The sequence below is a fragment of the Haliotis rufescens genome, unplaced genomic scaffold (genome assembly GCF_023055435.1).
Source record: "Haliotis rufescens isolate VD_foot unplaced genomic scaffold, xgHalRufe1.0.p SCAF_3, whole genome shotgun sequence".
In the NCBI taxonomy this organism is placed as follows: domain Eukaryota; kingdom Metazoa; phylum Mollusca; class Gastropoda; order Lepetellida; family Haliotidae; genus Haliotis; species Haliotis rufescens.
Window position 1 is genome coordinate 48255045 of NW_025964001.1, and position 24535 is coordinate 48279579.

At 39.3% G+C, this 24535-nt stretch overlaps 1 protein-coding gene across 3 annotated transcripts in view; it reads left to right on the top strand.

Annotated features, from left to right (window-relative positions):
• Positions 1–14219: 14219 nt before the first annotated feature.
• Positions 14220–24535, top strand: part of LOC124149736 (acyl-CoA:lysophosphatidylglycerol acyltransferase 1-like) — a 78161-nt gene continuing 67845 nt past the window's right edge. For all 3 annotated transcript variants that reach the window (XM_046521491.2, XM_046521488.2, XM_046521489.2), the window contains exons 1-2: positions 14220–14297; positions 23838–24103. In XM_046521491.2, coding sequence (XP_046377447.1) covers positions 23866–24103 — 238 coding nt within the window. In that variant the 5' untranslated portion in view covers positions 14220–14297; positions 23838–23865. The remainder of the gene's footprint in view (positions 14298–23837; positions 24104–24535) is intronic.

Sequence of the window (24535 nt, forward strand, 5' to 3'; positions counted from 1 at the left end):
CTACTTGGGTTTCCCACTTCCTTTGCATAAGATATAGTCACAGATTTCATATCACTGTATGTGATAAGAAGTGCCAGGTGCCACAGATAGGTTGAGTGCGGTAGCAGCCAGTGTGTTACCGATAATTCCAACATGGCAAGACAAACAACGAAAGACAATGTTGTAATGGCTAGTAGCAAGATTATTATTATGTAATTCAAGGATGCCAAGTAAAACTTGATGCTGACACAAATTATCTTCAATAACCTGAAGCCAGACAGAGTCTAAAAAAAAAGGTATTAGTTATGTTTAGACTGATTATTGATGTACTTTAAAGCTGTTATAATGGCCTTTGATTCGGTTGTAAAAAGGGAAGAGTTATCTGGTAATCTAGTTGATAAAGTTCTGGATCCAGGGATATTGGCGAGAGGTCCTACTCATAACCAAGTGAAGTGTCAGCTGGGGGTACCCATGGCACATGAGAAGACAGTAGGTCCTGCGTCTTGCTTACCATTCCTAGGTCTTGAAATCGACAGTCAGGATGCAGGTCAGAATACCACAGGAAAAGATTGTACATATCAACATGATCATACATGATATGCTGGTGCCTGGTAAGAACAAAGTTACCCGTAAAGCTTTGCAGTCTCTGGTGGGTAAGCTAAATTTCATGTGTTGGGCAATACCCATGGGTAGACTGTTTTGCCACAGACTGATTGATGCCTGTACAAAGGTAAGTCATCAAGCACACCGTGTTCGCATCACGCAGGGAGTTCGGGAGGACCTAGGGGTTTGGCTAGGGTTCTTGAGGGAATTTAACGGTGAGTCCATTTTTCAGAATCAAAAGTGTGCTGACAATATGTATCTACAGCTGTTCACTGACGCAGCCAGCACTTTGTGGTTCAGGGCATACTATAATGGGAACTGAGCTAACGGTCTCTGGCCCCGGGAGTCGGTGGAGGACGACTCGACTGGTGACATGACACTGCTGGAGCTGTTTTCGATTGTGCTGTCAGTTTGTCTGTGGGGCACAGCCTTTGCTAACAGGAAAGTACTTTTCTTTTGTGATAACCAAAGTGTAGTGTCAATCATCAATAAACAGTCTTCAAAGGCACCTCGAATCATGTCACTGATAAGGCAGCTAGTGCTGCAGTGCCTCAAAAACATTTTGTTCAAGGCGAGATGTATAACGACACATATCGCAGATGCACTGTTGAGATTTCAGTGGGATTGATTCCGCAATGCAGCTAGGTGGAGCTAACAATCAAGGCAGAGATGAGCTCCTGTGTTACAGTGGAAATACCGGTACCCTGATTCATCATCAATGATGTCCTGAAAAATACATTGAAGTATAAAAAGGTTTTCTGTGATTCCATAAATTAGTCAGTGAGTTAATGTTGTTTGACGCCGCAGCCATCAATATTCCATGTATATTATGGCGGTCCAGATATTTGCGTTTGTCAAAACGCCTTTATGCACACATATATAAAACAAAACATTATTGCTTCTTAAGAAGACTCTTAAAAAAATATTTAAAAGTTCTAGTGTGGGAGTTAAAAGTTAACGTCTTGAATAGAAAGTTATATTTTGTCATAATATTATTAACAACTGTTTAAAATACGGTCTACAAGCCACCACCAGCCAAAGCTTGGCCACCTTGCTTGAGATCATGGGGACTGATGGTACCTCAACTTCCAGCACGATACCCCAACGGGATTTACGTCATCACTTTAGCTACTGGTGGTTGTGCACAATATTAGCCAATATCAAAAAAATTATCAGCAATGAGTTGGCTTAAAAACTGGTTGATGATAGTTACTTTGATTGATGATAGGAATTACATGTCACTCAGGGGGGGGCAATCATTTTACGGTACTTTAACCTCCTGGACAGAGCCTTCAATAGTTTCTGTTGATAAAAGCATAACGCCAAATTGAAAAACAAGCCATAAGTTATTCACATACATTAACATTTATGATACTGACCAATTTCTCTTCAGCAGGTTACAATTTGATGCTCGGTCACAAGGGAAAAAAGATCTTTCCAATTACAGTTTGATAATATGAATCCATTGTAATTGCAAAACCGAAGTGACTTCTCGATGCAGGTTCTACCCCCTATTTTATGCATAGTCTCCAATTCACCAATCTTAATAAAGCAACCATAAGACTATTTTCTTTTGATAATATACTCGACAAGAATAGCTCTGGTGTAAGCAAACTCTATAACGCTGCATATAATTCTAGTTTTGAATAGCTCGACACCTCAGAATGCCATATTTATGTATGACAGTCTTTAACCCTACGGGTACATTTATTTGAGAACCACACTACCTTCAGATTCCAAAACAAACCATTAAAATGGCATATTCTTGATATTTGAAGCCCAAATGTTTCTCCCGACTGCATCTAGTTTAACTAACATATTGTAACACTGTCTGCGATATCTGTCTTGAGACATACCAAGGAGTTTAAACCAATATTTCATACATCTAGAGAATATATCAACATGAAAACCTAAACGACCACATTCCCTTAACACTGCAACGTTTGTAGCCTTTAAACCAACTCCCTAAATTTATTTTAGAAAACTTAGCTGAAAAGGTTCGAGAGACAACCATTCATGAACACCCCAAATCTCAGAACCACAACAAATAATAGGTTTAATCTGAAATATTTGGCAGTTTAAAAATAACAAAGCTGTTTTATTGGTACCAGGGCTTTACTAGCTTTGGACACCAACGTCTGAACATCTTTGGACATATTTATTTGCATCACTAACAAGTTGTCTTTTTGTCCCTGTTAACTACTTCTTTTGATTTATGACAAATGCAGTAAAGAGGTGTTCATACATAAGAAGAATTGCAAAATGTTCACTTTTTCAGAAGATCTTACCTTGAACAAGTCCATATCTCAGATGTCATTTTTTTGTACTGTTATTACCAACATCTGAGAAAATCTGCATAAGTCAAAGACCTTCTTACGTTCTATTTTTAGAAAAAGCACTTCATGAAAACCTCTGACCTCAGGCTTATTGTCCCGTTTTAGTCTTACTCCTACAACTATGACTTGTTGAAATGAAAACTTATCAAAATTAGGGGCACTTCATTTTAATGTCATAATAAATTCAAAGGTTTCCTTCATTCCTAAACTTTGTAGATCTAGTTGGAAAAAAAGGCTCTTTTCAGACCTTGTCCTTTAACTTAAGAGTCGGAAAACAAGGAAATCAACCAACACGACAAAAAAAAATTGATACTGAAAACTTTAACAAATATTTGTTAAAGTGTTTGTTAGGAAAGTATTTGTTTTTAAAACTATCATTTGGAATAGATATGACAAAAAAATTTGTTTTAGCTGTATTGTGTGACGACTGAGAACACTGCCAAGCGCTATCAGTGCAGGTGACCTTGCAGTGAGAAATGTGTTGCATAGGTGATACGTGCGGAGATAGCAGTCCTCAGTGGCAGTTGTGACACGGGGTCCCCGACTTAGAGGCCTGTCTTGGCCTGATGGTCGTTTTTGTACTTCTGTCTAGTTTTGTCTTACACAAAATGCATGTTAAAAGTAAATAGTTACAGATTGAATGATATCAGAGTGCTCTAAATTCAGAAGATTTACCATCAGTCCCCTATCTTTATGTTTTTGACACTTTTCAAGTAGATATGGGTATAGAAGAAGGCAGTAGAGTTTCATTCTTTGACATGGCACACAGTGACAGCTACAAAGCTGAAAGCAACCATGACTTTTCCTGCACTTGGATATGACCCTTTAACCCGGATGTTTTCACTGATTACGGATGCACCTGAGCCTGAGACACAACTTGCCCAAACAGCCTTGCTTCATGGCAATCCTGAGTCAGGACCTAGGGCAACATCTTACGCAGTATTGCCACTAGCCATATCAACTTCAGAACCTGGGACATCCGATACAGTATTGCCTCCAGACATATCTGCTTCCAAACCTGGAACATCCGATACAGTATTGCCTCCAGACATATCTGCTTCAAAACCTGGAACATCCGATACAGTATTGCCACCAGGCATATCTGCTTCAAAACCTGGAACATCCGATACAGTATTGCCGACAGATGAACCAGAGTTAGATGTATCTATGCTTTCAGACTGACTGCAGGTCCTTCAGGCGAACCCGAACAAGATGTTAGAAGACAGACTGAAGCTCTTTCACCACTGCCAGTGGAACACAAGATACGGAGCTGAAAGAAACATTTGACTCTTCTATGGTAGTTACAGCACCACATTTGAAGAAAATGGTGGAAAAGATAGTACAGAAGAGATAAAAGAAAACCAGTAGCAAGTCAAACCAGAAAGTTGCAGATGTAATGAGTCACAGGTATGTACTGTTTGTACAAAGAACAACCAAATGAGGACTGGCTCCAGTGTTTTAAGTGGAGGCGGTGGTTCCATGCTGAGTTTGGATATGAAAAGGATATCTACGATATGTGTCGTTCAAGTATATATTTACCTTTCTAAACCGTGATTCTGAAGAACAAGTTTTGTAGAAGACAAAAGCTGTCTCTATGTTGCAGGTTAAATTTGAACATTACAGTTACACTGTTTATGTTTTCATTTCTATTGTCTTGTGTAAACTAACATCTGGTTATATTTCGATCTGCCTGTGAGCAGTTGAAGAAGTGAGTTATTGTAGACACTTTAATAGGAAAGTGTTGGTTTGCAACACTACTGTATCAGTTATTATTTTAGCTTTGGGGTTACCTGTTTTCATTCTTGTGAACTGGCTGAATTTACTGTCATTAATTTATTTAATGCAGTTATAAAGGAAACTGAAAAGTATACTGAACCAAATTAAAAAACTTCACAATCCTAAAATTTTAATATTTTGACAAGTTATCATTGTGGGCCCTTATTGTGTATTTAAACAGTAATGGCCACGTATTGTCTTCAGATAACACCCGTTTTTGTGCAGGTGAATCGATCAAAATCATGTGCACAGCACTATAGTGGCAAAAGTGGTTTTTCACGTGCAACTGGTTACGTGGCCATAATACCACACGTGTTTTCAGCCATACTTGTTAGCCGTCATTAACACAAAAAAAAGAAAAACACAAGAAAACAAAAGTCTTTACGGCCATTTGTCATGCCACGCCTTTCAAATGTGCAACGTGAACGTGCCATCGGCATGTTGCAGACGGGAACGTCCGTAGCTGAAGTCGCAAGGACGATGGGTTGTAGTCGACGGACTGTTTATGATTTACACACGCGTCTACAGCAAACGGGTACCACCGCTGATCGCCCTCGGTCAGGTCGACCACGTGTAACCTCACATGCAGAGGATCGTCACATTGTCTTACGTCACCTCCGTAACCGATTTTTGACGGCTACATCAACCAGAAATGAACTGTTTAGGGGTAGACTAAGTGCGCAAACTGTTCGAAACCGTTTGAGAACTGCTCACCTTCAAGCACGACGGCCATACTGCGGGCCGATTCTGACTCAATTACACAGACGTCAACGTCAATTGTGGGCACAGCGACACTTACGATAGACTCAGAGGAATTGGAATCAAGTCGTCTTCAGTGATGAACCCCGATTTAATCTTCGATTTGATGATGGTAGGGCGATGGTGTGGAGGCGCCGTCATGAACGTTACGCCCAGTGTTGTGTACAGGAAGTTGACAGATTTCGAGGCAGAAGTGTCATGGTGTAGGGTGCTTTCTGTGGCAATGCACGTTCCAGGCTTGTCATCCGTGGCAACCTCAACGCTGCTGCTTACCGCGACCAGGTACTGGCACCAGAACTTCTGCCTTTTATGGCAGCACATGGACCCGGTTTGATCTTCCAACACGTCAATGCCAGACCCCACACAGCAATTTTGACAAGGAATTTCCTTCAGAATGCGGGAGTCAACGTCATGGACTGGCCGTCAAGGTCTCCCGACCTCAAACCCATCGAACACGTCTGGGATGCTCTCGGCAGAAGTCTGCGCACTCTCCAGAACCAACCACAGAATTTGCAAGATCTTGGCACCATTTTGCAGCAACAATGGCGTCGTCTTCCCAACCATGTGTTCACAAGCATCACAAGGTCCATGCGGAGGCGTTGTGTGGCAGTTGTCAACGCACATGGTGGCCATACACGCTACTGAACTTGTGTGCCATCAGATTCTCGTGCTTGGGACTTACGATTTAAACTGTTGATGTTATTACCGAAAACCGTAGGTGCTTGGAACAAATTATGGTTACCACCGTTAATTAAAATCCTTCTTTGGACATTATTGATCAAAAATTACCTTCTCTGATACATTTGTCCGTTGTATATCATATATGGGATTACTTTTTAAAATGTGACGTTTTTAATTTGACTCAGTATATATTATCTTCATGCTGTTATTTGTGAAAGTGGGGTAAAGTGGCCTAGCACTGGTCATTGTGCCCCAACCTATAGGGCAAAGTGGCCAGTGTTTGTCAAAACACATCAACATAGACAGAACTTACTACAGCTGGAGATGATTTTGTAACATATATCACATGAGTGTCAACTGAAAGGCAGTTGCAGTTGTGTTATGAGTTTAATTATATCTTTGTTTAGAACCACAACATTCAAACACATGTGTTAGAGGGTCCGCGTTGCCCTGGTCTCCCCAACCCCACAACAATAATGCATGCAATTCATCCACAACATATGTTTGTTTTTTTGATTGTTGACTAACGCCTCACGCAGCAACATTCAGCTATATGACGGCGGTCTGTAAATAATTGATTTCGGACCAGTGACCACCCAATCCTGTTAGTTGCCTCCTACGACATGTATGGTCGCCTGCCCTCTTACGTCAAACATGGGTTGCTGAAGACCAATTCTAAATAAGATCTTCACTGGGGAGACAGGCGTGGGTTACCGAAGACTCATTCTAACCCGGATGTTCACGGAGCTATAACCACAACACTGTGTACCTACTCCATTAACAACTTCTACACCCTTATACCTATATGAAAATTATTCAAGGAAAATGTGAATTTACGCAATGTTCTCAAAGTTATGTCTTGTAATATTCAAGGTTGTGGTAGACTAAATGCGTCATCAGACAAAAAATGTGAAGATGAAACATGTTGGGGACGATTTTAGCGATACATGTGTAATTGATGTCTTTGTAAAAGTAAACTTGGAAATAGATCCCCCCATTACCAATCTCTTATGTAATCCCTGCGAAGAGATAATCGCACAGGACATACACAGTACATTTCTTACGTCCAGTTACTCTTACCATTTGCTTCAAAGCACAGTAAAGTTCTAACTCTCAGGAACAATATAGTAATAATTAAATAAGTGGAGTAAGATTGAACACATTTTTAATTGGCAAGCGCTTTCAACTCGTACCACGTACGAGTCTCACCAGGCCATAACTGAATAATGGTATTATGGCCTATCGCTAGCCAATTAAAACTGTGTTCAATCTTACTCCACTTATTTAATTAGTATAGTATTACCAGTATATATATTTACATATTCAGTTATCATTAGCATACGACATGATGATAGATAAAAAAGTGCACACGTTTCGTAGTACTGTCACATCTTTTGATTGAAATGTAATTGACAATTCATAGAAATTCGGTTTGGTGACAAAATATATTTTCAGGTACCTATTTCATACATTTTAAAACGTTTTACATAAAAAATTGTAAGGGAATTCGTCACCGATTTAGCATGGGCAGGTTTGGCAATATCTTTGGTTATGAGTAATAGTTTCCCAGCAACCAGTTTCAATAGGTAATTTATGGTTTAAGGTTTTAAAGTTTAACAATATGTTATAATTCTTTATGCCCAGATTAATCTGTAGCCATGAAATATTACAAAGTGATTTCACACAAAGGTAAGTCACACCTTTAGAGGAAGGTGAGTCTTTTGATGTCGATGGCTTCTTGTAGTTTTCTGATTTTGAAGTCTTTGATTTTGGTGGTGAGGGCTTTGACTTCTTTTAAAAAAAAGAGAGTATAAAGTGTTTCTTTTTATGTAATTAAAAAGTGGAAGATTTGTTGTCAAACTTCATTATATCTATATAACCATCACGCATTCTTGCAACAGCTTCTAAAATGTCATCTGTGGCTGTGTAATTTTGTGATAAAATAAATTGGTTCAATGAAGACTGGGTTAAGAAATGAATGTGTAAACCACGAGACCCTTACTGTCTTTGAAATGTTGTAAATTTGTGCCTGAAAAAAGTACAACTTACTGATTTTCAAAGATGGAATGTCTAAAATACCCATCAGCAGTTGTGTATTATGCGATTATTTAAATGTTAAAATGTTAAACCAAATTATATATATATTTTTTTAAAAACCGTGGAAGTATTCCTTGAGTGCTGACTATTAAAACGCCAGCACAGTTCGGTTTTTCGGATATACTATCGCTAACTTAAATTGTTAAAGATTCGATCTTCGACAATAACCTGTTTCACGACTTTCGAGATGCCATATGTTCAACATATATGTATGGAATATTAGTTAATGGTAACGTTATATTATACAACTGATTTTTGATTAATGTTATGTGTCAATTCGCAATATACCAGGAAATGTAGACCTTCTAACACATGAGTATAACAATAGTCAAGGGGCAGCTTTAACTTGTTTATCCAGAACTTGTTGTGCTATATGATTTTACATAGGATTAATGAAATACAGCTCTTACACGTGGATTTTTAACAATGCGTAGGCATGCTGTTAAGAAAGGTAGGTTACAATGTGGTGGAAGTTAGCGATAGTGTTGTAACCGATCATGTTTAGAAATTACATTGGATCATTATGTAAATCGGTCTACAATATTGGCACTCACAAATAGTGTAAGAAACAGGCAAACAAATCCGTAATCGTCGTGTTTGTAACAGCATTCGAGTAATTACGATTGCAACCTTTGCCCTGAGGTAAAGACAAACCGGATTATGGTCGAGCTGCGGTTGCTTTTTGAAACTTTAAACGATAAAGGTAACATTAATTCTAACCTGTTTTGTGTAATGGGGTCTTGACTGTCTACAAATATAGCTAGCTTGCCATCATTTCAAGATTGTTCCATTATTGACATACAGAAAAGTGTGTGTGTGTGTGTGTGTGTGTGTGTGCGTGTGCGTGCGTGCGTGCGTGCGTGGAGAGGTGGGTTAGTGGTGGTGGTGGGCAAGCCAAAGAACAAGCTGTTTTGAATAATAATTGATTGAGGTACTTCAATGACAAAATATATATTCTTCAAAAAAAGAAACTTGACATAGATGTAAAACCACTTTTTGCCAAATATATAAAATAATTACATTAAATGAGAACCAAATAAGTCAAACAGAAAGATGATGTGTCTATAATTCGCGAAAACACATGTAAAGCACATAAACCTAGCGTTTGGGGATCAATTTTACAGCTTCATCCAAACGCAACCGCCTGTAAAAAACGTGCAGCACAGGATCCTGCATTTAGGCATGCAGGCCCCCCTGCTGATTGGGTATAAAAATCCACATGTTCATACAGTCCTTATAACGGCAGTAGAGGCGGTGACAGAATGCCAAGACTGAATGCAGCTCAACGGAACAACGCCATTGGGAGAAGTGGCCAGGCACTTTGGCGTATCCAGACAGACAATCTCCGCACTGTGGACCCGATACAACAACACTAACAGAGTTGACGACAGACCAAGGTCAGGATGACCAAGGGTGACAACCCAAGCACAAGATCGATACATCCGGCTGCGACACCTCCGAGACCGCACTACCACAGCCACGTCTACAACCACACAGATCCCTGAGGTACGCAGAATATCAGATCAAACGGTACGCAACAGACTGAAGGAGGCTGGACTTTTTGTACGAAGACCTGTTCGACGTCATGTATTGACCCCACGTCATCTGGCGGACCGTCTGCTTTGGTGCCAACAGAGGGTTAGATGGGCACGTGCAAGGTGGAGAAATGTACTGTTTACTGACGAGTCCCGTTTCCTACTCAGACGTGCTGATGGGCGCGCACGTGTCTACAGACGTCGGGGTGAACGTTACGCCCCCAAATGTGTGCATCAGGTTGTCCCATTTGGCGGCGGGAGTGTCATGGTATGGGCCGGAATTCATCACGGTGGTAGGACGCCTCTCGTGCATGTGGCAGGTGCATTGAGAGGTGTGCGTTACTGAGACTTGATCCTACAGCCTGAGGTTCTTCCTCACGTCAACGTTCATGGCAGACAGTTCCAGCAGGACAACGCTCGACCGCGTATTGCACGCGTGTGTCAGGACTTCTTACAGCACAACAACATCCAGACATTACCTTGGCCAGCCCGGTCACCAGATTTGTCCCCGTTTGAGCATCTGTGGATCGACGCGTTCGCAGAAGGAATCCACCGCCCCAAACACTTCCGGCGCTTCTTGATGCACTTCAGCATGAATGGCAGCACATCCAACAGTTATTGACAACTTGATTGCGTCTATGGGTCGTCGGTGTCAAGCGGTGATTGATGCACGTGGTGGGCACAACCGATACTGACATTTTCTGTACCCCAGTGATATTAACTGTATCGTGTACGTGTGTCTGTCTAGGTGACACGATTAATGTTTTGAACATTGTGTACATTGATCTTCAAACAGTGTTTCAATTATGGCTTCTGTGTCCTATTTTGAAACAATCGCATTATATCACATTTTGAAAGTCAGTGTCAAGTTTCTTTATTTGAAGATATAAATATGTACAACAAACACATATATTCAACTTAACAAAGAACCAAGCTGAGGGTAGCACATTTTTATCATTCTAATAAAGTCATTGTCCAAGTCTGATAATGAGATTTGGATGAGTGTTTTTAGTCCCTGGTTCAGTTGTTTCTCCAACCGACACAGACAATTATCTACCTCGCGGTAGACTTGTTTTCTGCTCCTTGAGCAGCACCAAACTAACCCTTGATATGTTGGCCCTCTCTGCACGTCTCTGACAGAAATAGTTAGTGAAGTTTACTTACAGACTGCTGTCATATACCTGGAATATTGCTGAATGCGGCGTTAGACAACAAACAAACAACAACAAACAAACAAATCAAAGAATCTTCTTCTCATAATTTACTAACAACAGTAGTATATTTACTAAGCTTGTTGTAGGTTTTACCACACTTTAATGAACGTTCGTTTCTTGGTCATTCTGCGCTCCCTGTTGACAGCTGCTGAATACAGTTTGCACCCCCAAAACAAAACAACAACCCCCACCCCCCCCCCACCCCACCACCACCCCACCCCAAACAAACAAACAAAACAAAACAAAAACCAAGTAAATAACAAATGAGATAAACGACACTGGTGAAAGATAACATATAATGATTTGTAGTGGCATTTACGACTAGACCATTCGGGTCCGATGTTGAAAATGTACAAGGGTCGCTAGCGCCCTTCTTTGTCAACACACGTTCTTCCTGGAATTTGTTCTGTCATCAAATTGTCATAGATCATTGCCAAGTGGTGTTAAACTGACAATTAAACTGAAATATGTTACCCCTTCTCTCCACCGCTGCCGCGTGCAGTCTACCAGGCAGAAGGGTAAATTCACTGTTTACTTGCCTTCTGACCGCTAATTAAGTTAGTTGAATTCACACGACATGTTTCTCAGTACATTATGTTATGAACATACTTCCTTAATTTGATTTCATGTTTTCATTTATCTAACATTTAACTACATATTACATGAACTACTTCAGCAGGTTGGAGACTTAATGTTTCACCGTTTCACGATGATATAGTTTAAATGAAAGGTGACGATAGACAAAAGCAAATGACGAAAGAAATAACCAATATTGAAAAATCCAAATGAATGAGTGTTTGAAATGCTTCTCGGTTGGTTATGTGGACTTGCAGCACGTACATGTTCAGACCGCAAGGCACCTTCAGTCTGCTGTACAATCCCCGCGGTATGCCGTGTCAGTCTTATACAGGCACACGAGTTCTTTGTTGATGAGTGTTGGAAGTAATTGACAGTGACATAAATGTGAACATTCTGAGGTCGCTCTTCTTGTCGCCAATGATAACTTAGGAAAAGGGTGTCTCATTAAAAACTATTAATATGTCAACAAAATAAAAGGTAAAATTCAAATAGAGGCCATAACAATGTTCAATTTCAGTCAAGAGTTGAGACAATCATTTGTGATTGTTATTATTTCCATACTTTCAATGAATTATTGGTTTATCCTTAATCTAAATGGTCATGCCATTTAAATGAAATACTGATTTCAGTTATTGACTTACTGGTATCAATAAAGCTGATGTAAAAAAAACCCGAAGGTATATGTGATCGTCAAATCTATTCATGTCGAATTGAATTACTGATATCAAGAAATAAATTATTTATATCAGTAATATTCGAGACAATGAGTTAATATCAACATGAAATATAGATATCATGAAATAAATAGGTAACGTCGGTCCAAATCATGACCTCAGTAATTCTAGTTATATCAGAAATTATCATTGATTGTATCAGCACCTACAGATAATATGAGCATGATGTACCCGTTATATATATACTCACACGCAAAAGAAACGCAAGTGGTTTTAAGCAAATAGGTAACACACACGGAACCATAAATTGATACGGGTTTTAGCATGTAGTGAAATCTGATGGTGTTATCAATATCTTTGGTTGCATTTTGGAAGCCCCGAGTAAAAACGCAACATAAAAAACGAATCGCCAAAACGCACCATTTCAATGAATACGTGGGTATCATGCGACCAATTCTCGCGAAATCGAAAATGCACGAACTTTCACGAACTGTAGTGGGTATAAAACTGTGGCCGATTCTTGGACCTACCACTCCTTGGTCAACAATGCCACGCCTAACTCAAATTCAGAGAAACCAGGCTATTGGACGTTTGGTAGCTGGGGAGTCTGTCCAAGGTGTTGCCCGTCATTTCAACGTTAACATAACTACAATTTACCGTCTCCTGCATCGATAAAATGCTACACAGACTATAGATGACCTTCCTCGGAGCGGTCGTCCTTGGGTCACCACACCTCGACAAAATCGGCAGATTACCCGTCAAAACCAGCGACATCCGTTCCTAACTGCAAGTGAAAGTGCTCGACAGACCATAGGAACACATAATCGACACATTAGCCGGGACACTGTGATCCGACGTCTCCGTTCCAACAACTCAGATGTTGCCGACCAGCACGTCGTCCTGTTCTCCAACCATGGCATCGACAAGCACGACTTCCGTGGGCACAGGGTCATCCCAATTGGCGTCATCGTGAGTGGAGGCGTGTCATCTTCTCTGACGAAAGTCGCTTTTGTGGCTCCCATGCAGACGGGAGAGTCAGAATTTGGCGGCGTCGAGGTGATCGTTTCGCTGACAGAAACGTTGTGGAAAGGGATCCATGGGATGGACCTAGCGTCATGATATGGGCAGGGATTTGACTTAATGCGAGACTTGGACCCATGTGCTTTCTGAATGTTGGTCAAGGTCGGGGACACGGCGTCACTGCTCAGCGGTATATGGACCAAGTGATCAGACCCCACGTTGTTCCATTTTTTGCAAAACATCAACAACACATTTTCCAGCAGGACAACGCTCGTCCCCATGTTGCCAGAGCTACCATGGCCTTTCTGCAACATCCGTGTTCTACCGTGGCCAGCCCTCAGCCCTGATCTGAACCCCATCGAACACTTGTGGGATGAGGTTCAAAGGCGTCTGCACAATGTGCGCCCAGTCCCTACAACTGCCGATTAACTACGCACAGCTGCTCTGGATGTGTGCAGGAGGATCCCTAGGGCCTTCACAAATCGTCTGATCCACTCAATGTACAGGAGATGTGTGGCAGTGATCAATGCTAATGGTGGTCACGCCAGGTATTGACTGACATTTTGGGTATTGACCCGAAACTGTGTAAGCCCTTAACATTTGAAAAAAAACCAATTATGTCATCTGCCTTTTAATCCATTAAACTGTCTTCAGTCAAATTTTTGTCAATCTTGCCCTGTTAGTATTTCTTGTCTTTACTGTTGAAAATAAATAACATGTATACTGCATACTCGACTTGCGTTTCTTTTGCGTGTGAGTATATATAGAAAATTACAATTTCATTCCAGTGAATCGACCATGTTTGCTGGTGACATATACATATGGTTTCACACGCGGTCATAATGTTGATGCATATTTTGATATCCAATCTTAATATACAAAACAGATGATATCAGAGAAACCGTTGCATCTTTTTCTCCATGTTTCGCATCTGACGAGTTTTGCAATTTACTGCGCACTGGTTCAGGGGCAGATAACTCTGATCAACCCGAAGGTTTGTTGTTCAATCCGCCAGTCACAGTATAATATCTAGGCAAGGGCAAGGTACATACTCTGATTACCTATTACATTGTTTTGAATTTAGCATGTTTGTAATACGACCTACTGTAGAAACTAGATCTATAGGCCCTGTGTAATGTCATTCACACACAACAGAACTGCGGCGACGCAGAAGATGTCAAGGCCCGATTTTTCAATTTTATTTCTCGAGACAATTTGGAACAAAAATATTATTCTCTATTTTTAGGGAATACTATAATTCACTGTCTCTAAGTCACTAAAATTGTGAACATCAAAACTGATCAAGCGGCCACTGGCAGTGCGTTGTTGCCACAGGATAAAAACAATCCAGGCGATATTCTCAGTACAGAAACTAAGCTATCTGTAGGCCATTGTACCCGTGCTGACAAACACCCCTTCAGTCCTAATTTGACATATATCTCTGTAATTTCTATATCTTGCCAGACTTGAAAGTCTTCCTAGAATCCAATATATCTGGGTAGTGTCCTCGAATTACAAAGAGTCTAAAGGGTCCAATGGTCCAATGGTATTGCACCCTTATGGTTTTCTAACAAAGCTGGCACGTAAGGCGGCGATATATCATCTAATTGTTACATTTAGATAGCTGCAGGAGTTAATTATATGCCACATAAATGTTGCAACAGAGTAACACATAAATGAAAAACGTACATCATGTCCACACCACTGATTTAGTTCGCAAGTTACTCCCGTGAGTGAAATCCATTTTAATTAAGAGTAATGCATTCAACATTTGTAAAAATCATGTTATTTATCTCCTTAATTGCTACTCACTCTGCATTGTTTCAGTCATTCTAACTTGATTTACTCTAGATCACTATCAAAATTTAATGTTATAAGGACTGACTGTGAGGTATCATCATGTGCGGTAGTAATAGAAGTATTAATGATAATGATAAATATATGATTTAATGATAAAGTTCATCAATGATTGTCATGCTTTCATCATGTTAATCAGTCTTTGAGATAAAATACAAAATAACATTGTTATACTGTCAATACTTGATGTTTGTCTCATGTTACAGTGTTGTAACAGGGATCCAAAGACACATAATGTTCAGGGATTTATCCAGGATTTCAAACTAAGTGTCCTTGGCAATGCTTGGCAGGCAATTTGATAAAAAAAAAAACCACCTTGTTATTTTGTTCAAATTGGTCAGGACCTGTGAAGATTCCAGGGTAGAATAGGTCTTCATCAACCCATGCTTGCCGTAAAAGGCGACTATGCTTGTCGTAAAAGGCGACTAATGGGATCAGGTGGTCAGGCTCGCTGACTTGGTTGATGCATGTCATCGATCCCAATTGCGTGGATTGATGCTCATGAAATTAATAACTGGATTGTCTGGTCCAGACTCGATTATTTACGGACCGCCGTCATATAGCTGTAATATTGCTGAATGTGGCGTAAAACAACAAACCAAACCAAACCAAACCAAATCAAATTGGTCAGTGCTGTGAATACAAGTCACTTCTACAGAGCCAAAACATTAGTTATTAGGAGTCCTATTATGTAACGTCCAGGTCTCCAGGAGCTTCAGGAGGTAGGAGTCCTATTATGTAACGTCCAGGTCTCCAGGAGCTTCAGGAGGTTTCATCAGACATCAGAGTTACATAATGCAGTGCAGTCAGTCAATAACGCATTTCTTTCTCAGTTTGGTACAATCGTGAGAAAATCCATTGTTAATGGTGTACAAGTAAATAAAACATTTGAGTGAATATCATCAATGCAATTGAACTTAATTCACCATCATTAACTTAGCTCACTTGCCAGCGAAATAACTGTAATGCAACTTCATGCACTTTATTATGTTTATTACAAGAACACAAATATGGAAAAAGCTTTATTATTTAGTATCATTCTCCTGTACGTTCCTAGATGTTCCCGGACATTCCCAGACATTATTTAGTGGGGCTGTTTATTGCTCTTTAACATGAATTGGGAAATTTGTAGTTCCAATTTAGGAATATTTACTGTCACTTGCTGCACAGTTGTCAGCCTCTGGGCAGGTCCAGATAAATCCCTGTATAACACAATATCATACTCGCCCACCCATGATATACCTGGAAACTTCGCATTCCCACCAGACACAAGATCATACCAGTGTGTGACTTCAGCTCTATGTCCAAAATCTGCATTTTTTGTAAAACTTTGTTTGCAAGTCTATGTGTAAATAATGTGTGAAGCACATTTCTGGTGTTTCACACTGTGATACTGCTGGAATATTGCTAAAGTGGCGTAAAACCACTCACTCACTCACTATATGTTAATATTAAAATCTACTGAAAATGATGCAAAGAGACAATTTGGGACCAGCAGAAACAGACGTTTTTAGCACATAGTGTTATAGATGCACAGGATATATGCTGAGTGGTTTGGAAAGGGACAATAGGGGCATTGGACAGCTTGGGTAACCTTGGGCATCCACTACCCAGTCAAGGCAGGTGATGCTTTGAGTAAATAATATGCAGCCTCAGCCTGTAATTTAGGTCTTGGGGAAGATACCTGACATGATATTGATATTTGTGAGTGATATATATTTATCCCTCAATTCATAGCAAACTTGCTACAAAGTCTATTTGTCATTTATTTCAAACCATTGATCCTTCTGCCCTCAATAACAGTGATGTAGTTATAATGTTATCAGTTAAACTTAATGTGTGATGTAAACCATGCACAGGGCTCAGTAAATGTGCAACAATTGCAAGACTACAGGCTGGTATCATAGTCTACACTCGGGAGAGTAAATATCATGTCATTCAATGTATCATCTTGAAAAAGATCAAACATTCCTACTGCCAGATCTGTGGGTGGAAAGATATGTATTGTATTAAGGGATAAGTACCAGAGATAATTTTTCCTCACATGTTGCTGAGACTCCCAAGTTTTTGTCTTAGGATGCAGTTATTGCTATGGAAATTTGCAAATGATAATCTATTTGTCCCTATGACTTATGACTTTTTAGCTCAAATGTCAAAATCAAGTGAGCTTATGTTGTGGCATGTATGTCTGTCATCTGTCATGTATCGCCAATTTGGAACATCTTCTCCAAAACCACTGCACCAGTGTGTGAAATAATCTCAAAATAATCATGGCCAGTTGGGCTAGCTAGCCTTTCAAGTTTTTAACTAGTTTCAAATGTTACTGGACATGGAATCTGTACTGACCATTTGAAGAAATTTCAGTTCCGGGCCTGTTTTTTCAAACTCATATCTGCACTCAGCACTAATTTTTTCACAAAAGATATGGGCAAGTTATGTTGTGGAGTCATTTCGGATGTGTCACATAATCATGGTCACAGTAGAATTGTCATAATTGAAACGAAAAAATTCATCCTCACAATATTTGACATAGGTAGTCAACTTTTTTTAAATAATGCAGCTTTTGATTGGTTGAACTACAAATTACAACCAATCACAAAAAAAGTTTGTTATACACAGTGTTACAGTCACTAAAACAAGGTGAAGGGTCGTTTCTATCTACAGCAATGAGAGAGCTTTTAAACATTTTGATTAACCAAGAGGTGTGCCTAAAAATATCGCTGTTGGTTTCAGTAGCCATTCGGGCTCGGGACATCAGAATCTTTAACCTGACAAATATTTTGCTAGCCACAGGCTAGGGGGCAGGTAACTATTACGCACACTGCACTGCACCAAAGCTGAAACTTGACATGCATGTTCCCACAAATGACACTCATATCTGACCATTTTAGCTCACCTGATTGAAAGTCATGTGAGCGTATGTCTTGATGCGTTGTCAGACTGTTAGTTGTGAACTTTCCCATTTTCAACATGTCCTCTGAACTACAAGGCTAACTTTGTATGAATGATCCCATTCCCAGCTTTGGTATACCTGACCCCGTAGAGAACAGGTCTTCAGTAACTTATGTTTGCTGTATGAGGCGACTATGTTTGTCGTAAGAGAGGACTATCAGACTCGGGTGGTCAGGCTCGCTGGCTTTGTTTGATGCGTGTCATTGTCACTAGATACTGTCAATCATCAAGGCTTGAGGCTTTTGCCTTGGAGCTTTCACAATATCTACTCTTAATAGTTTATATGTGGAGGCTGAAGAGCCATCCCTTAAACAACACTGTTAGAAATTATCCTTACAATACTACACAGGATTATATTCTAATCAATCTTATCCAGCTTTTGGATATTATTTAATCCTCTTTATGAAGACCTTTACATCAAAAAGCAACCACTTGCAATAAGAATAAAACCTGCCCTTCCCTCAGCCAATATATATCTTGAAACTATAGCTCCTCGCCTCAAACTCACACAATTGGTTTATTCCAGTTGTTTCCTCCTTTTTTGTTTTTGTGCATTCTACCAATGACAACTTCACACACTGACTTAACTCACTCTGAAAGAAATTCAACAGGTTCCTCTTCTCTTTAGGCCCATTTTTGCACATTAGAAAAAGTCACAACTTTTATGTGCTGCTCAAATTAATAATCTTGAATTTTGATTTGAAAATGTTTCCATAGTTTTTTCTCTCTCAGTACGGATGTGTGACGAATAATGTTAAATAATTGCATGAATTTGTTCAGGTAGTCATTATTGGTTTATATTTTCGAATTGGAAGTATCCAAAAAGTATATTATCTGATATTTCACTCGACAAAATGTGAATAACAACATGCATATCAATGTTTACATGACCATGTTTCATCAACGTCAGTGTGAGTTCATAAAACTTTATTATGGTCATTATTTCCCTAGGATTCAGGTAATGAATTCAGGTACTCAAAATGTACATATGCTTTTTTTATATGTTTTTCTTACCAAGAAAGCTTGTATTTGACTGATTACCGTTATTAGCCAAAGCAGACGGCAAAAGACAGGAAATGATCTTGTTAAAATATGTGCAATGAAGTGTGCAATGCAGTCAATAACAAATAGTTCTGTTGTATGGTCTTCTATAATATTTCAAAAGCTTTTGAAAGAGTATGGCATTGTGGGCTTATATATGAATTTAAATGTTTGGATATAAACGACGAATTACTAGAATAGGTGGCTGATTCTGTAACAGCTTGCAAACAATCTGTCTTTTCAAATGGCATATTGTATGATGCTGGAAAGGATCGGTACTAGTCCTTTTCTGTTTCTTTGTACATCAATGATGTAACCGTTAAGTTCAAGATTATTTGCTGACAATACATCCCTGGGCATATCAGACACCAGACACCAGTGCTGACGGCTCATGCTGGTTAGGATGTTTCCCTGAGGGTGTTTTCCCAAAGGCTCTTTGCTGTCATTCCTGAAGCTGACGGCCCGACTTCAGACTGATATTATACTGATGGCTAGCCCTAGTTTCCGGTTCCTTCCAGTCTTCCATTTCTGAAGCTCACATACTGGCCTGGCTGACAATATTCTGACAGCTGGTTGAAATGCCGGCACTAGCTGGCTTAGGATTCAGGACCTGTTGTCTCATTCCAACAAAGACATTTTCTCGGACACATATCCGGTTTCAAGCATCAAGACATAAGGATTATGTATTTGGCTTTATCTGGCTTTGACTCGGATACCTATTCTGACCAATAGCTGGATGTTTTACATATCACGCCACAGAGATGGTTCAAGGATTGGAAGTAATGATAACTGCCATCAGGTGTGTGTATACAGAACAACACCTAATGTTCATCCAGAACAACAGTTATGTTGTGACGAGACTGCAATCTTTGGATATTTCAGATGATGCACGATTTAGGGAATTTGTTTGCTATCTTCCAGTTTATGGTAAGCAAGGAATGAACAACTACAGTGTAGCTTCTGAGGATTCCCAGGCCCCAGATTGTGGACCCATTTTGAATTGATGAAAGATGCATTCATAAGTTACAGTAACAGTATGAGCTTGAAGTTATGTCTTCTCAAGACAAGCCTGTGAAGTCAGGACACTACAAAGGAACCATGCCCATGCCTTCCTGCTACCAACACTATATCCAGAGTACTGCAGAATTGAGGAAGAGATGCTTTTGGTAGTACATTATTGGCTCAGAAGACGGACACTTTCTTATTCAGCTATGATTTTTGGTTATTCACAATGATTATGAGACTGATCCTTGTTTTTGCCTACAGTTGTTGGATCAGGATGAATGGATATTTGGATGATATTATATCAGCCAATGAGCTACAGGAACAACTCATTAGACAGGCATTGTCCAATTCAACTATTCAGTGTCTTGGGATTCCCAGTGCATAAAAACAAGTCAGCATTTGTCCCCACTCAGAAGATCCATTGTGTCAAAACAGTGTTCAATTCTAAACGGATGATAGTGACCCGGACAGAAGACAGATTTACATCATCAGTGGATTTTATTCATCAGAGCTACAGATAAGCTGCGTATTTGGGTAAAATATTCAAAACCCAATTACTTTCAGTTGACTTACGTACAGAAACGCATGCATTAAATGAAAAACTCAAATGTATAAAAACAGCATGCTTAAATACCCAATGAAGCTTTCTCAGCATGCGTAAAATGGAGCTAATTTCCGAAACACAATTACGAGCCAATTTACTTTCCGAGTCAAGTCTATAGTTAGAACCCTTATATACATCTAAAACATTAGGGAAGTGAATTTATGGATGTCAACCTCTTTATTATGAGGAACACAACATTTTGGAGTATATGCTTACTCTTTCATCAGGTGAATGAATGATATGTACTGTAATTTGAAGTTTGACGACCGCTTCAGCCTCTGGCTATGTCACAGTCGGTGAATGATAAGAGGCAGAGAGCATATATATGTACTCGTAAGAACAACAAAAGTAATAAGATAACAAAAGGTGGAAACTTAACAAGGGAAGCCAAAAGATAATTGGTGCTGATAGGCGATAAGCAATAGCCAACATTTTGCAGTAATTAGCGCTGATAGTATGGACAACTGGAAGCCAGGACTAAATTATCGCTGAAAGGTAAATGGCAATGGACAATGGGCAAACAGGAGGCCAGGGGTAATTAGCACTGAGCATAAACTCATAGCCATCAAGTGGTTTATGATAAACCTCAATAATTGACCTATGGTCTTCTGAAGTGATACCGTTTTTTTCTCAGTCTTGGTTTTCATAACCATCATAGAACTCCACTTGATACTTTGGGGAAGAAGGGTTTGTAGTTGTAAAATGATCTCTCTTATCTGTCTGTACCATATACTTACTGCCCCCAGCCCCTTGCAGATCTCCAACCTCCGTGCCAAGCCCGTCCCAACAATAACCATGCACATGGTTACTGATAACTGATGAGCGAAAGAAAAGTACCCTTTGTCCAGCTATATTGTGCCTAGCATGTTGAGAATGAGTAGCCTGAGTAGTGGCTTTAACATTTTTTAATAATGTAGCAAACTTTGATATGTAAAGAGCAAATATAATTCACTTTTACTTATTTTGGGGATACTTTAAAAAATAATTCAGTTTCTTTTGAGCAAGCATGAATATAAATACATCAACATCTTTGTCATACTGGAATCATACTGCGGAGGATTATCATAATCCTTCAACAACAGTTGCAACACTCATCTATTCAGAAATGATATATTGATTTGAGATAATAAGAATAACCACAATAATAACCACGAATGTGGTACATGAAGGGATGATTGTGTCAGTGACAATACTGCCTGGATGTGGGGATTATGGCTATTTGCTTACCCCCAAAATATAATCATTTTTGTTAAGTAATCACACCTCAAGAAAGCAAATAATTAGCTTCACCCTACACAACATTTCACTGACACAAAACACATTCTTTATGTGTTCTGAAGGGAGAAAATAACAATGATTCAAGGTGGTGTTTGTAATTTTCTGTGCATGGACTAAGGGAGATAATTTAGTTGACAAACACAGATTCGTGTACCACACTAGGAAATCTTTAGAAGGCTTTTGATTCGGTGTGACTTGGTGTCAGTGCCCATGCTGCCAGTGTGGTGATTCTGGCTGTTGTATTCTAGAGTTGGAGTACTCCTTAAAATAGAATCATGTTGGGTAATTATTTGTAAACTAACCGTTAGAGTACAAGTAACCAATTCTTTGTGTATTCTGAAGGGAGAAAATAAATATCTTTAGATGGCATCTATTTTTTCCTTTGCAACTGTAAAGAAAATTAACTCAACACATGTTTATTCTTGGGGAGTCTCCCTGACAGGAGAATAAGGCTACTATTTTCTAGAGGGTAAGTTCACAAACAAGTACCCAACATTATTGAATTGTTTGTTTGTTTGTTTTTCTCTCTCGATATGCCTGCCTTGGTGGCAGTATTGAAACTCTTGGACAAGTTGAACAAATTGGAGTGTCATCGTTAGTGGGAACAAGCATTTCAATTTCAGCTTCATTGGTCAAGTGGTTTCTGAGAAGATTTCTAAAATGGATCATGAGCAAACATGCCACAACATAAGTTCACTTTGCTCACAGTCTAAAACTTTGATATCCTGTATACATTTTTTAAGCATATTGAAATTCCAACTGAACTTCTGAAATAAAAAAATCTTGGAAACTTGAGACTCAAAGAACTATGAAGATGTCTGGCACCATAATGGAATTCAGATTTATTCAGATTGAATAACCTAGTTTTTAAGGGTTTCCTATGCATTTGATGTTTTTTTCACAGAACCAATGACATAGATCATATGTAGGAACAAATGGAACTCTGGCTCTGAAAATGAAAGGCCTAGAGAGCTGAAATTCTTCATACTTGATCAATAAAGATTTCACTGCATTTAAAACGTTCACCTCAATTGGCTTTTACCAGGTGAGAAACAATACCTTGCTTCTCATTTTTATTTTGAAGAGGAAGGAAAGATAATTGTATCCAAGAGTTTGGCGTGATGTATGTCAAGTGCATAATGTTTAATATCACATTATGTAAGATAGCTACGCGTAAAATTGCAAAGAACAATGAAGAACAAAGTGTGGATTATTTCACGATAAAACATTGCTCTATCATGACGTCACTCTGGAGATTCGAACATGCGCTTGCAACTTGATGACGTAAATAAGAGGGAAGTGTCTGAACAACTGAGTTGTTCCCCAAAGATATAGCTGGACAGCGCAGATGAAAGCATGCCGAACAATTGCACTCAAAAGTGAGAGAGATATGACAATCGGTATTGGAAGAAAAGGTACAGATAATTGATGTGAAAATTGTAAGAATACCAAACTTAATCCCCCTGTACATAAAATCGATTTGTCCAACATTCCCGAGGTATTCGTGGAGTCATTGTTATTTAAATACAGGTAAATGGTTCAAAGCTTGTACAATTTATTGACATCCTTAAAAAAACTGTGCAAAATATTGATATCTCATATAAGAAATAAAAGACTCGTGGTCGTTGTTTATCGTACAATAAGACACTGCAGGGAGAATATAACACTCGTGGCTGCGCCCCTCGTTCATGTTCTCTGCTGTGTTTAATGGCACGATAAACAAACCCCACTCATCGTTTATTTCTTAAATGATAGTGAGCTTTTGACTTGTGATATACTGGTTTAAATTTCAGCAAAGTTTAAGAGACTGAAGACAACAGTCAGCATTTTGGTTTTCTATTTTTCAGATTGTTGGAGCTACCATTAAAAATCCTCATGATGGTAGATCTACTACAGTGTATGACACTTGTGCTGCAGTATTGTCGGTATACTGTGCGCTTTTCTCTCGTCCTGTTCACCAATGTGTATGCCATATCATCCTACTGTGTATGGCTGCTGCTGCTTTGGCCAGTCCGAGTTCTTCAACCCTCCTTCTACTGGAAGCTTGAAACTGTCCTCTTCAAGGGACTCCTGGCCATGGTTACAACATGGTTCTTCACAGCAGGATACAGAAGTAAACAAATAACAATTACTGTCCACACATGTTAACTTGAAGCAATGTTTTCCATTCTATATCATATTGTTAGTTCACAAAATCAATTTCAGTTTATGTCAAGGGTCTTTGTCTGTCGCTCATCCCATCAGTTCATCCATCTGTCGGTCTTAGTATTAAACTGAAAGCTCTCCAAGACTATTTAACATATTGTTTTCACAGAACATGTTCTACATGCCCCTGGCTTTGACAAAATAAGACTTTTCTTTTTTTCAAATATTCAAAATGACTGTCTCATAGTACATTTCAGATAAGAATGCAGCCATTGCACTCCCCTCTTCTCATGGAAAACCATAGAACATATCGCTTTCAAATAATTAAAAATGGCTGCTATGGTAGTTGGCATAATTAGGATGTGTAAGATCAGTTGAATATTCAGGTTCTGTGTACCAC